Source organism: Mastigoproctus giganteus, chromosome 5 (genome assembly GCF_048544385.1).
Source record: "Mastigoproctus giganteus isolate SK-2022 chromosome 5, ASM4854438v1, whole genome shotgun sequence".
Classification (NCBI taxonomy): Eukaryota; Metazoa; Arthropoda; class Arachnida; order Uropygi; family Thelyphonidae; genus Mastigoproctus; species Mastigoproctus giganteus.
This window is the reverse complement of record NC_143579.1, coordinates 123,237,398-123,251,880: the sequence shown is the minus strand read 5'-3', so window position 1 is coordinate 123,251,880 and position 14,483 is coordinate 123,237,398. Positions and strand designations below refer to the sequence as shown.

The window sequence follows — 14,483 nt, the reverse complement described above, 5'->3', positions numbered from 1 at the left end:
TGATCTTCAAGTTTATTAAACCACACAGATGAAATGATTCTCAAAACATATAAGCTTTTGTATATGCTTGGAGAACTACTTATATAAGTATTATAAATATATAGACATTATCTATTAAAGCAAAAGAATCTGAATTATTAATTGTGTATTTTCATTTTGGCATGTTCTTTAGGTAATTTACACACTGACAAGGAGTGCATTTCCAAAAAAAGAATGCAAAATAAACCACTCAGGATACCTTTAAAATTGGAAAATGAAAAGAAACTTTCCGAAAAGTCTGCTGTCAGCTTCTGTAAAAATAAAGTTCGTTCCTCATCTTCTAACATCAATGATAAGAGTAGTTATCAGCAAAAAGAAAACCAGTCATTGAAGGAAAATCATAAAATGAAGGTATCATTAATATCTTCTGACAACAAGAGTGAAAAGAAAATGTTGGGTTCATCTGAAACTAAAATAACAAAAGAAGCACTAATGGAATATCGATCACCACTACAGGCACTTGACTTTCCCAGCTCTTCTTCATGGGGTCAAACTGTACAGAAGAAAATTAATAGAGTCCATCAAAATGCAACAGCATTGCAACAGACTGTGTTGCCATTCAGAAAGCAAGAATTAAATAGTTCCTCATTTTGTGAAAAATACGATAATAGTAAAATATCACAAAGTAGAAAGTGCAGGGAACAAACCAATAGCTCAGATTCATTGTTCCGAAATTTTAAGCAACATTCCAAATTGCCTCTCTGCTCTCAATCATTTCCACAACTGGAGAAGCAAGAACACATACAGAAGAAAAATTTGCAACCTAATCAGAACATTTTTCATATTCAGGAGCAAAAAGTACATAAGTGTAATTCAAAACTATTTGAAGAAGTTCCCATCCCAACAGTTGCAGTAAAGGAAGATGAACCTCAAAAGAATAAAGACATTATCATCACACAGAAATCAAAAGAGAAAAATGAGGCTCATAGACAAAAGAATATGCCATGCCTTATGCCAGTGCAACAAACTGTGAATAAATCTCTCAAGAATTCTGTGATTTATGAAGAAGGTCAACTACAAAACTCTCAAAAGCCTCTAGAAGAGATAATGAAAGAATTAAAAAAAGTTTTTCCTCCTTTAAAAGAACCAGTGCTGCCTTCTCCAGTAGAAAGTAAAAAGTACTCTCACCTTCCATTACTACTCACCCCAAACTTTTTAACCCAAAGGATAAATGTGGATGAGAAAGATCCTAACTCAAAACAGACATCTGCACAACGTGTACAGTGTTCTGACCAAAATTCAAAATTGACATTAGTGCAAAAGCAGAATATTTCACATAATCAGAAAAATACTTCTGTGCAGAATATAAACAATGAAAACATTTTACAAGCAACAAAGCTGGCCACACATTCAAAGGTAACTAAAACATATGTTACACACAAAGAAAAAGATATGAAACCTCAATTAGAAGTTAGTGGTAACAGAATAGAGAAGAAATTGATATGTTCTATCAAGTGTGATAGTTATAAAGTACTTCACTCTACAAAACATTTTTGTAGGGTGAAGCAGCTGCAAGGTTATCAGACTCCAATGACACCATCATCTCCAGAAAGTCCAGAATCCATTTCATGTTATCCACCATCCAAAGACAAAAATGTGCTGGTGATTCCTCCAAATCTTCCTCCAACTCCCCCACATATGGCAGATGAATTGCAATCTACAACTAATAAGAGTTTTATCATTCAGGATAAAGTTGTTAATGTAAATGTGGAGTCTGTTAACCAGAATGCAGTTCCTCAGCAGGCCACTAGTCAGGAATGGGAACAGTCAGAACTGAGAACTGAAGAGAAAGATTTAAAACAGTCCCATTCTTGCATCAGAAGCCAAAATAGTTCTTCAGAAGGTGACAATCAAAAACTTACTAGTGATAATCAACAGAATAAGAACCTGTCCAGTGCACTTATAGATAATAATTTTAATTATATCATTAATTTAAATACAGAAAGAAATTCAAGGTCTAAGAATAGATCAGTTCGGTGCGGAAGTTGGATTTCTGACTCTTCTAGATCACAGTCCTCTTGCAGAAAACATAGACAGTCTAGTTCATCATCTCATTCTCCTAGAAGACACAAGAGATCAAGGTCTAGTTCACCATCTTCTTCTTCACCTAGAAGACATAAGAAATCTAGATCTTCAAGAAGGCACAAGTACTATGTTGCAAAATTGCGGTCCCCATCAAAAAGTTCCAGATCTTCTGCAAGAAAACATAGATCACCTTCATCTCACTCTAGGCAACTTAGGTCCCCTCCACATCATTTCTACAAGCATCATTCCAAAAGTAGATCAAGTTACAGAAGGTAATTATTTTTAACTAAAGATACTAAAGATAATTTCTTGTATTAAAATAATATACAATTTTAAATTGTTAAGAGTTCAATACTTTTGAACTTAATTGAGTTTTATCTTGGATCAAATACAGGCTGTAAAAGCTTTGATGAAACTGTTTAGAGCAGTGGGTCACCATTAGATTTACTAAGGTTTGTGAAAATATAGTTTAATTAGGTCAAAATAATCCAATCCTGCCTTGAATGTTATCAGATCCTACCTCAACTGCCACAGGAGGCAAGTTCTCTGATTGATCAACAACATGCTGCCCAAAGGTGATCTTCATGCATTCTAAACGTCCCTTGCTTTCCAAAATTTTATTTTTTATTCCCACATGAAAATACTTCCCCCATTCATTTTGTTTATTCCTTTAAAGGCCTTAAACACATCTAAAAGTCACCGCTGATATGCCTAGTTCCTAGGCTCTGCAATCTGTTTTAAGATGTTCCTCATAGGGACAACCGTTAGCACTCCCTTCTTTGTCTCTAGAAGTTATATATCCTTTATGTGATATCTCCAGACTTGAATAACATTCTTCTCCCTGTTGGTGAAGGCTCCGTTGATCATTAATAGTACATTGTGAGGCGCCTCCGTAGCCAGGTGGGAAGGAGCAGTAGTGCGTATCACATGCTTCTTGATTAGACCGGGGTTCGAGCCCATCACCACCAAATACGGAAGATGCGGAAAGGTCTGGGAATGACCACCGCATATCCCCGGAGCAATATGGCCTTAGTTGCTAATGCTCCTAAAAACCAAAAATAACATAACAAACAATCTGGCTTGCAAAAAAAAAAAAAAAAAAAACTTGCAGCTAGGCCTGCACCTGAAGAATAACAGTAAGTTGAGGTGCCCAGAGAGTGCAGTGTAGAAAGCAAAAGTCGAATAAATGAAATAAGAGTTAGAAGAATGAATAAAAGTGTAAGTGTGTGAGAAAAAGAACACAAACCACAAATGCTACAGTTAAGTACACACTAACCCTAGTTTTAATTAGTATTTAAATTTACATTACACATCATTGCATCCCCCCTGCTGTGTGAGAAAAAGATGAATGAGTGAGTGAAAAAAAAAAAAATATATATATATATATATATAGTATATAAAACTTTGGGGGGGGGGGGGAATGATAAATGAAGAAATAAAGTAATAAAAAAAAAGAATGCAAATATAGTGAAAATGCAGAATATGAATGAAGTAAATGTGTGTCTCTCTCTCCCACCCCTTCGCCTGGTGGGTTCTTGCTGCCAGCTGACATATCCCACCCCCAGAGCAGGATGGGCAGCTTGACCTTCTTACCGGATTCGACACTGCATGGACATGACAACCATCACTGACAAAGACATACTTCACTTTGGCTGAAAGAATACAAAGTTAAAAATAACTTCCACTACTTTATATATACTAACAAACATTTACTAACCACGTAAATGCTATCACCGCATTCTCCCATGGCTTGCAAAAAAAAAAAAACTTGCGGCTAGGTCTGCACCACAACTGAAGAATAACAGTAAGTTGAGGTGCATTGGTGAGCTGAACTGGGTACTCTTACCCGGTTCCCTTTAAAACCCCATCCCAAGGCAGGGGAGGGAGGGAGGAGACAGGCCTCTCTCCCCTTCATACTTCACCTGGTGGAGCTCATCCCCACTGACCTCTTTGGGGATGCCTACTCTATCATCCCTATTCTTCTATCTGTTTTCCCTCCAGTCTTCAGTCTCCCCCCCTCTCTGACTAAACCAATCGAGTAGACCCCTTAACAATGCCGCCAAATTCTAATCAACATTTAAATTCTATCGGTTTCGTATCTAAGACAACTAACACTATCTTTTATCTAGTGTATAGTCTAACACTTATCTTTTATCTAGTGTATAGTAAATTTAATAACATCAAAATTTTGCCCGACTTATTAGGCCTTTTAACACACACTAGTGTTTTTAACATCTCTCTAGATTTTAACTTTTAAAGGATGTTAACTTTAACATCTCTCTAGCATTCAACCCCAACCAGTGATTTCCTAACAGCATTCCCATAAAGCATTAATGTAAAATGTGTAATTTTTTTTTTTTTTTTTTTAAGGTCCTACCCTCTGAAATCCCAGGAAACTAGGTGGCAGGACCTGCCAGAGCAACTTGTTGTGATACTGGACACAGCCAGCTAGCCTCCACGTGGCGAGTTATGGGCCACTAGAGCCTGGCGGCCAATAAGCTGGACAAACAATGGGCACAACACGTCACACTGCACAGGCCCACACACTTTCAAGTCTCTGGCTTGATAGTGTACTGTCCTCGATACAGCGAACACACGCGGTGATGGGAGAAATCCTAGGTGCCGTCTGACACGAACATAGTATAGTATGTTTGTGTCAGACGGCACGACTCCAGAGTAACGTATCAACTCTAGTACCACAGGGTTGATACGTTACTATGGGGTTACTGCTTCCCATATGTGGTATTTTACATTTGTCAATGTTAAACTTCATTTGCCACCTCTCAGCCCATCTGCTCAACTTTTCTAGATCCTGTTGCAGTGGCATACTGTCTTTAGTGTCCTTAACCCTGCCAACCTTCGTATCGTCTGCAAACTTGAACATTAAGCCTGATATACCATCATCAATATTATTTATAAATACAGAAAACAACAATAGACCCAACACTGAACCCTGAGGGACTCCACTAATAACATTAGTCCACAAAGCGCAGTGTCCATTGATTACAACTCTGTCTTCTCCTACTCAACCATCTCTTTATCCATAGCAGCAATTTGCCTCTAATGCCACACTGCTCCAATTTGTGCAGCAGTCTTCCATGTGCAACAGTATCAAAAGCCTTTCTAAGATATCAAATATATGATATCAAAATGGCTCTACAAGAGGAAAAATGTTTGCCATCCCTAGCCTAGAACCTTAGTAAGTGTGTGGGGAACCATGGACGACAATGCCAAATTAACATTTTGGAAATTACATGCTTCCTACAATGTGTCAGTTCAGTTCTTTGGTACAAACCCATTTTTTTCAACTGCATATTGTTTGAACCCATACTGCCGGTGCCACTTGAGAATAGTTCATGGCCATGAATGTACAAAAGTTGGAATGACTACCACAGAGGTCCAGTTTGAATGTGCAACACCTGTGGGATGATCTGAAATGTCAGGGGAGGGCAAGTGAACACATCCTATGCGAGAAATACAAGGTACTGCTTATAGACAGTAGTAATCCCAGAATAACATAACAGCGAGTTGTATTATAATCAAGATGGTGGAGAAAGAAAGAGACCTAGCAGTTATTGTACAGTCTAAGTTTTCTGAGCAGTGTGGGCATTCTGCTTGGACAGCTTATGGGATTTTGTCATTGATATACAGGAATTTTGCCAGCAGGGACAAGGAAGTGATTATCCCATTGTGTAAGGCAATGTGTTAAACTATATCTTAAGTACTGCATACAGGGCGAAGTCTCGTTTTAAAAAGGATGTGGTTCTCTTTGAACAGGTGTGGAGAAGGGAAAGAAGATTAGTTAGGGACACAAAAAATGGATACACTTCACTTACCATGAAAATGGTAAGAGTACCTTTTCAGTTCTATAAATTCCAGTACTTGGAAAATAGGCACCTGTGAGGAGATCCACTTAAGGCTTTAAATGGATTGAGCAGACTAAATACCAATGTCCTTTCCCTTTCTCAGACAACACACATAAGGGGACATTTAATTTAAAATGGGTAGCTGTAGAACAGCTGTGCAAAAATTGTTTTCAACCAGAAATTAATTATGCATTTGCCACCAGGTTGGACAGACCATAGACCATCATATGGGACAAATTATCAGCAGGGATAGACAAAAGCGATAGATAGTAGTGTTTTTTTGGCTGAGGCTGTATAAGCTTGCTTCCTTATGTCATTTACCATTATTAATACATCAGCAGCTCAACTGCTAACTCTTCTCTGGGAGGACTCCATGCACCTGTTACATCTGTTGTTCATTAATGGAGTGTGTTATTGACAGCCATAGGAAGGATCAATATGCTACTGAAGTGAGTGATACTGATGCGATATGAAACAGACACATCTGGGTAGTTTTGATGGTACTGTACATAACTGGACTTTTGCCCAGTAGTAGTGATTTTATAGTAAAAACTTTATAGATTAATGTAAGAAAACTAATAATTCATACATAAATGGACACACAATTTGAAATGAACATGAAAAAAAAACCTCTACATATGTGCTCCCAGGAGCCTGTGCATAAGAAACTCTGTACAACTTTCTTATCTTGCTGTAACCATGTGTCGTCTTTCTAGTCCATTTAACTTCACTGTTTGCAGACTTAGGTTAGTGCAAATGCATCATGTCTATACACATTAAAATTCAGTTTAAGTATTAAATTTTACTGTTTGTATATGTGCCATTTACAGTCATCTTCAGGAATGTAACCCCTGTGAATAGAGAGGTCCAAATATATGGACTGCGATCAAACATTTTGAGGACTGAAAACTAATATTTTGAAATAATGAAATTACTAGCTCTTCAGATAAAGCTCTTTTTCAAAGATTCTCTTTAATCTGTATACAGTGATTCTAATGCTTCTGAAACTTTTGGAAGTTTTTGATAGATTTCTTATGCTAATAGTTCAGAATAATTTTCTCAGGCAGTGCAAATCTAAACTTTCAGAAGGGGTTACGTATAGGGGAAGTCAAAGGAGCTATATTTGGTGAGTATAGTGGATGGGAGACCATATTTATGTAGTTCACAAAGAATTCTTGGATGGAAAGTGATAAGTGTGCGGGAACATTGTCATGATTTGATTTCCAATTCACTAAAACTCATTCTGGCCATTTTCTCTGAACAACATTGTGCAATTGCCATAGAACTGCTGTGTAGTTGTTTGACCACATGGAAAAAATTCATAATGAACAGTGCACTTTGACTCAGAATATATGATAAGCATAATCTAACATTTGATTGAGATTGTCTTGCTTTTTTGGGCCTTGGAGAAGATGGAGTCTTCCATTGAGAGCACTGGGTCTGGCTCATAGCCATTCATCCATGATTTGTCACTAGGAATGAGGGATCTGACATTCAAGAACTTTCCAATCTCTGTGATCATTGGTGCGAATGTGAAGTATAAACTCAACTGATAAAAATTCAGTGCTGTGTCCCATAATAAATACCAATTTCACTAGCAACTTCAGAAATATCTAAATATGATGCACTCCTCTCAGATCATTGGTTTTGGAAGTTGAAAGGAGAGAAAGAATAATCTTTGATGGACAAGCAGTCCTCTTTAAACTTTGCAAATTGCTGAAAAGTGTTTGAAAAATTCACAGTATTTTATTTGAAAGTTGTGTTTAATATTTCATGGCTACCGTTGCAGCTTTTTTCTAATTTAAAACAAAACAATGCAAATGTACTGATTCAGTAAAAATTGTTTATTTTAGATTCAGCAAAACACATAATACACCTATTCAGTTTATGCTAATTCAGATCTGTAGGTAAATAGGTGTTTGGTACATTACTATTCTAGATGCCCAAGACGTTGCAGCAACTACCAACTCATTATGATGCTGCCATTTTGAGTTATATTTAGTTTCCTGAAATTTTTGATCATGCTTTATGTATTTATACCTCTGACATAGTAAAAAATTTAGATATGTACACAGTCTCTATGATTTGAGCTTAATGATATTTTATCAGCATCAAAATCAAATGGGGTTATATAAAGTGTAATTGTGTTATGAATGAGTTAGGGCAGTGGTTTCCAAACTAATGAGATTTACAGACCCCTTCAAAAATCAAAAAAAGTTGCGGACACACACACACACACACACACCCCTCAATTTGTGCGGTTTTGCTATTGCATGGTCAGGTATTTACTACCAAAATTTTAGATTTTAGATTGTGTGGCGAGTTTTGCTACCTGCATGATTTTTGTTTACGAACCTTCAAAAATAGGAATAAAGAGCAGATTTTGAAAATGTATTTGTTTTTTACATGATTGAAGATTTCATTGAAGAAGAAATACATTTCACCATAATAATGTAGAATCCCACAGAATTTCAGCTGTCAGTATTATTGCAAATGCAGTAAGATTAGGTTTACTACCGTTTATAATTAGATTGCACTAACAGAAAAGCCAATAAACCAGAAAGTGCAAAAATGTTTTTATTGTTTTATGGGCGTGATCTCCAGAAATGTGCTTTAGAAAAATATCACAATGGCATTCAAAACTGATTCTTATAACCAAACATAGCCATAAACAGTGGCGTGTTTGTCTGGTTATTTTTGAAACAGCTTCCTCATTTGGAAACCCTCTTAATTAGTTATCCTATGTTAGCTGTTCAGACAGAATATTTTTCTGGTTCGCACAATGTAAAGTGTTTTAATTGGTAAGCATTGCTTTTGCTGATTTAATATTTCTTGTCTATATAAAGTGTGTGTTTAATTAGTGCCTAAAATGAAGAAAGCTACAACAAAAAACATTTTAAATTTAGAGGAAAAATTAAAAATCGTTAAGGAGTTAGAAAATGGCAAAAAGGTTGTGACATTGGCCAAGAAATACAGCTTAAATGAATCTAGCATTTGATGAATTAGGGAAAATGCTGAGAAAATTAAAAGTACTGACATCGAATCTACATGAATGCAGTGTACCTATATACCCGCCAGGCTTAGGTTCGTCCACTAGTGATAGGGGTGACAGCGCCGCATTACCAGGAACCAGGTATCCTATGAATTCTGTCCTTTCAGTGTATATGGTGTGATTAGCAAGTTTCCAGTGTGTGTGTGTGTTAAAAACAACTTACCAGGCATTTACTTTCAAAGTGAATTTAATGAGTCTGTCTATTGATTATGTCATTGTTGAAAGAATTTATGGTGCCTTTGTTTCCAGCCTCTTCAGCACATCCAGTTCTGTTTAATAGATTTTTGAAACACAAAATTTTTGCCGTGGTAAAAATTTTAGTTTTGACAACAAGAAGAAATCTGCTAGCACTGTTGCAGCAGTATATTTCCACTGCATGTCATACAATACAACTGGAAATTTTAAGATGTGTTACTTTTTAATTTTTCTGAAACTAATTCCTTTCATTTTGTGCAAAGCTTGTTCTTTGAGCAGCACTATTGACTAATCAGTTCTCCAATTTATGTAAATATTGAAATTAAATGATATTTAACTGAATGCTCCCAAAAACCAACTAGCAGCTTACAACTGAGTTATCTAGCTTTGCTGTTTGTTTTCCCTTCTTTAATACGGATATATTACGGATATTATAATGGATATAATTCTTATAATTCCCTCCCATGTAGGTATTGCTCAAGGTCACGATCCTCTTCCAGTGAAAAAGACATATTAGCTAACAAACATATAACAGGAATTCAGAAATGGAGAAATGTGGTGAGTATTATACATACAAAATTAATATTATATATATACAAATAGGCTATTATGATTTTACTTTTCTGTGGTTTAAATTGTTTGTGCATATGGCATACACACAAACTACAAGTTATATAGGGTAGGATTAAAAAATTTCTGAGGTTCAGCCTACAAGGTGTGACTATTCAATAATGAGACTTTGCATGCAGCCACTACACACAAAAGCACCACCTGTGAAACAAAGGCATCGAAGTTGACCTTGCACCACATTCCAAGTCATGGTTCCAACATGCACATTCATTTTGCTGTGAGACAGGGTTTCATTACCTTGTGTTTTTGCATTTTGCAGGAAGAATAACACACAAGAATTGAACAACATTGCACGTTTGAATGGCATAAAAGATAGGAAGGTAAGATAAGGAAGTGAGAATGTGGAAGATGATGAATGACTAGGCCATCTGGTATTCGCATAAAATAGATGAAAATATGAAGCAGATAAGGACATTGATTCGAAGTGAACACATTTAAGCCTTAGTAGTTGCATCACAACTCAATATGGATAAAGAAACAGACAAATTTTAACTGAATATTTGGGCATGAAAAAAGTGTGCCCCAAAAATTGAGAAGACTCCAAGTTTATGAACATTTTGAAAAAAAAAATTGAAGAAGATAGAGACATAGTAATTACAGTATTTACAGTAATTACTTGTGATGAAAGTTGGCTGTTCTAGTATGACACAGAAACTAAAATACAGACTGTAATGGAAGACAAAACAATCCTACAGAATAAAAAAAAAAGCGCCGACCCGGCTAGCCGGGTGGGTAAAGTGCCTGCCTGGCAACACAAAGGTTGCGGGTTTGAATCCCGCCTCGGGCTTGGATCAAAGTACTGCAAAAACCTTGGGAGGTGCATTATGACCACAGAAGCCGATGCGCCAACAACTACCAAAAAAATAAAAAAAGCAAGAATTTCAAAAACAAAAATGTTTTTTTCAATATTACAGGAATTATTAGAGCCGAATATGTCCCATCAAATCAGACTGTCAATCAAACATACTATATTGAAGGTCTGACAAGGCTGGTTTTTTTTTTTTTTTTTTTGGTAGTTGTTGGTGCATCAGCTTCTGTGGCCATAATGCACACATGCACCCTACTTGACAGACCTAGCCCCTTGTACCATTTTCTCTTCCCTAAACTGAAAAGTTTACTTAAGGAAACCCTTTTTTGGTCCATTGAGACATTTAGTAAAAAAAACAAGTGGTAAAAGGGTTGCAGAAGATGACTTCCAGAAATGTGTCTGTGCTTGGAAGAAATGTATGGAACAGTATATGTGTACAAGCCCTAGGCAATTATTTTGAAGGGGATAGCCAAGGTATGAAATATTCATTATATTTATTTTATTGCATCATTTTCGTTATTTAATATTACATCTTGTATATACAGTCGAACTTGGTTATAACGAGCATGGAAATAATGAGATCGCAGCTGTAATGAGCAAAAAGCCATAATGATTTTAATTTATGCATATTCTCATATAATTGCTCATTGTTATAACGAGTGTACTACACGAATATACTGAACAAATTTTGGTAACTTGGGTAGTCGAAACCCAATTCTTGGAATAGAGAAAAATGAAAAGGGTGACTTAGCTTTTCTGACCACCTGCATTGCATTGGATTAGTGGCCGGTTTTTGATCTTGCCCTTTCGGAGACAGGGGCTGTACTATATAGTGCATTAGTGCTTGTTGCATTTACAGATTGCCTTGTATTCACTGAACCATAAATTTATTTCGGGACTTCTAAGAATGTTGTATGCATATCGGGCTTCTAAAAATTTTGTGTGTAGATCACTTTACTATAATTTTAAAGTAAAATCAGTTAGATACGAACCCTTCCTTCGGATACATGTCTACTAAAAAAAGAAAGTGTGTCTCGATTCGTGAAAAAGTTGAAATTATTTGTGAGTTGGAACGTGGTGCAAAAAATGTAGAAGTGTGTGAAAAGTTTTCTTTGTCCTCTTCAAGTGTATTGACATTGTGGAAGAATAAAGATGTTTACATATCGGCACTGGAAAAGAACATAACCAAAAAAAAAAAAAAAAATTAGAAAGTGCAAGGTTACAAACATTGAAGCATTGCTTCAATGGTTCACCACACAAAGAAGTGCTGGATTTTCAATAGACGGTCCGATCTTAAAGGCTCAAGCGGAAAAATTTGTTAAACAATTTGTATGTAACAACGGTTGGCTGGATTGATTTAAAAACCGATATAACATCGTTTATGCAAAAATTAGTGGAGAATCTTGATCTACAGATCCAATAATGGCAAATGAATGGATTGGCTGTGTTTGGGCAGAAATCAGGAAAGATTTCAATGACGAAGACATCTACGATGCAGACGAAACAGGACTTTTTTATAATTTGACACTTAAAAATATAATTAAATTCAAAAGGGGGAAATGTGTTAGTGGAAAACAATGAAAGGCTTGCTTGATGATGCTCATATGTGCAAATATGACAGGAACTGATAAAATAAAACTGTTTGTTATCGAAAAATTGTTAAAACCTCTGTGTTTCAAAAACATAAGGAAACTTTCTGTGGATTACACTGCAAACAAGACAGTTTGGACGACTTCGGATATTTTTCGGCAATACATGTAAATGATTGGCATAAGGAGCTATTCAAAAAGAAAAATATTTTATTGTTAGTTGATAACTGTCCTGCACATCCCCAGATTCAAAATTTGTCCACCATTAAGCTGGTGTTTCTGCCTCTCAATACATCAATTTTACAACCAATGGACGTAGGTGTAATCAAGAATTTGAAAGGATTTTATAAAAGATTTCTAGTTCTACATCTGATCAGTCAAAGATAACAGAAACTTACAGAGTCTATATTGATATTGGATGCTATAAATTTATTGAATGGTGCGTGGAACAATGTTACTTCAACAACCATATCAGATTTCTTCAAGAAATTGAAATTAAATTCAAATGAAATTTCAATCGTAGTTGTAGATGATGGAAATGAAGAAAACAACTTACCATTATCTGAATGGTTGCTACATAACAATGTTGTAGGTTTTAACACAAATAACATCGGTGAATTTGTACGAGTCGATGGCAACTTATTAACTAATGGTCTTCCTACAGAGAGTGACATTGTAGATGCTGTGCTCAACAAAGAGAATGATAATATAATGACAAGTGAAAGTGAATCAAAATCAATGCTAACAATCTCACAAGCTCAAGGTGCAATGGTCACATTAGTCAATTTTTTTGAAGGAACTGAGGCAAGTAATGAGACTTTTAACATGTTCAGTGTTTTAAGGGGAAACCTAAGAATTATCAAAGTGAAATCTTTAAAACAAACATCAATTTTAAGATTCATTAATAAAGACTAATTGAAATTGTGTTTATTATTAAAGAATTTTTTTTTAATTGTAGAGAAATAAATGTTTTAGTATTAAGTGTATTGTAGTTTGTACAAGCATATTAATATGCAGGTATATACTTATATTATTTTTTTTTCTCTAATATCTTTTTATCAAGTTATTGAGAAATTAAAAAAAAAAAACAAAAATAGGAGGTGGAGGTAGATTTAGCTCATCACTGATATAAAGTGTTCATTGTCTAACAGCCTCAGGGGTTTCCCCGCCTCCGCTATCACTGATATATCAAGTAATGGTTATAACGAGGAAATTTTGTCGGTCTCTTGATACTTGTTATAACCAAGTTCGACTGTATATATATTTATTTTAAATTCTTCTGTCATCAGGCTTCTGAGAGATAGCTTGAGAAGCCTCATTTAGCAGGATAGCTCTCATCAGTAAAGACTGTGTTCCTTTTGCAGCGGTGCGATTAATTTGACAGTAAAAAGTGTAATATAATATTGTTTTAATGTGGGTTGGGCCTAACTGCCCCCTTCAACTTTTCTGATAATATCTATTTCTTATCCATGATGATGGGTGCTATTTTTTCAGTGTGTTGTATTCCCTGATGCTGAGTTGAACGTTTTTCCAAGAACCAAATTTTTTCTTGGGAAAAGAAAGATTTGGCAGAATCAAAGCTGGGCCCAGTGGGATGGTTGCAGAGGAACAAAAACTGCATCTTGCTTGCCATAGTTGTATGGTAAGCAGAGTGAAAATCTGGGTGGGTTGTGATATTTTTCCCATAATGCTAAGTTTCTTTCCTAAAACATCCTTCATTGTCTGCAAGATGCTAAAAACTCATAACACTCTACGTCTTCCTGGTGGTCCCTTATCTCCAATTCTTTCTGTCAATACTATATTTGGGAGCCTTTGTTGTTTCATCCAATTCACATGTCCAAACCACTGAAGTTGTTTTTTTGTAGATTAGTTCTATTATGCTGTGTTCAAAATTTATATCTTTTCTTACTTGTTCATTAGTTTTGTGTTCTCTCCAATTTGTTTTATTAATTTTCTTTAGACATATCATTTCATTTAAAATGACATTATCTTTTGCCTTTCTTTCTTTCTTATTTATACTCCACGTCTCTGATCCATAAGTTGCTGTGGGTGTGATGACTGTTTTGTATAGTTTAATTTTTAGACTGTTTGACATTTTGTTGCTCTTCCATATGTTTTTGAGTTTGTTCATATTTGTCACTCTGATGTCTGTGATTAATTTGATCAATATTATTTATGTTTCCAGTTATTAAAGAGCCTGGGGTATATGAATTTTTGTACTTGTTCTATCTGTTGATTTTGATGTTTATATTTGTCTTCTTCCAATTTGCATTACTTTT

The 14,483-nt window shown here is 35.5% G+C and overlaps 1 protein-coding gene across 1 annotated transcript in view; it reads left to right on the top strand.

Annotated features, from left to right (window-relative positions):
* The first annotated feature begins 213 nt into the window (after positions 1–213).
* The window catches only part of LOC150085677 (uncharacterized), a 31,577-nt gene continuing 17,307 nt past the window's right edge, over positions 214–14,483 (top strand). Inside the window, exons 1-2 of the mRNA XM_090374641.1 lie at positions 214–2,336; positions 9,648–9,735. Of these exons, the coding sequence (XP_090230767.1) occupies positions 214–2,336; positions 9,648–9,735 (2,211 nt within the window). The remainder of the gene's footprint in view (positions 2,337–9,647; positions 9,736–14,483) is intronic.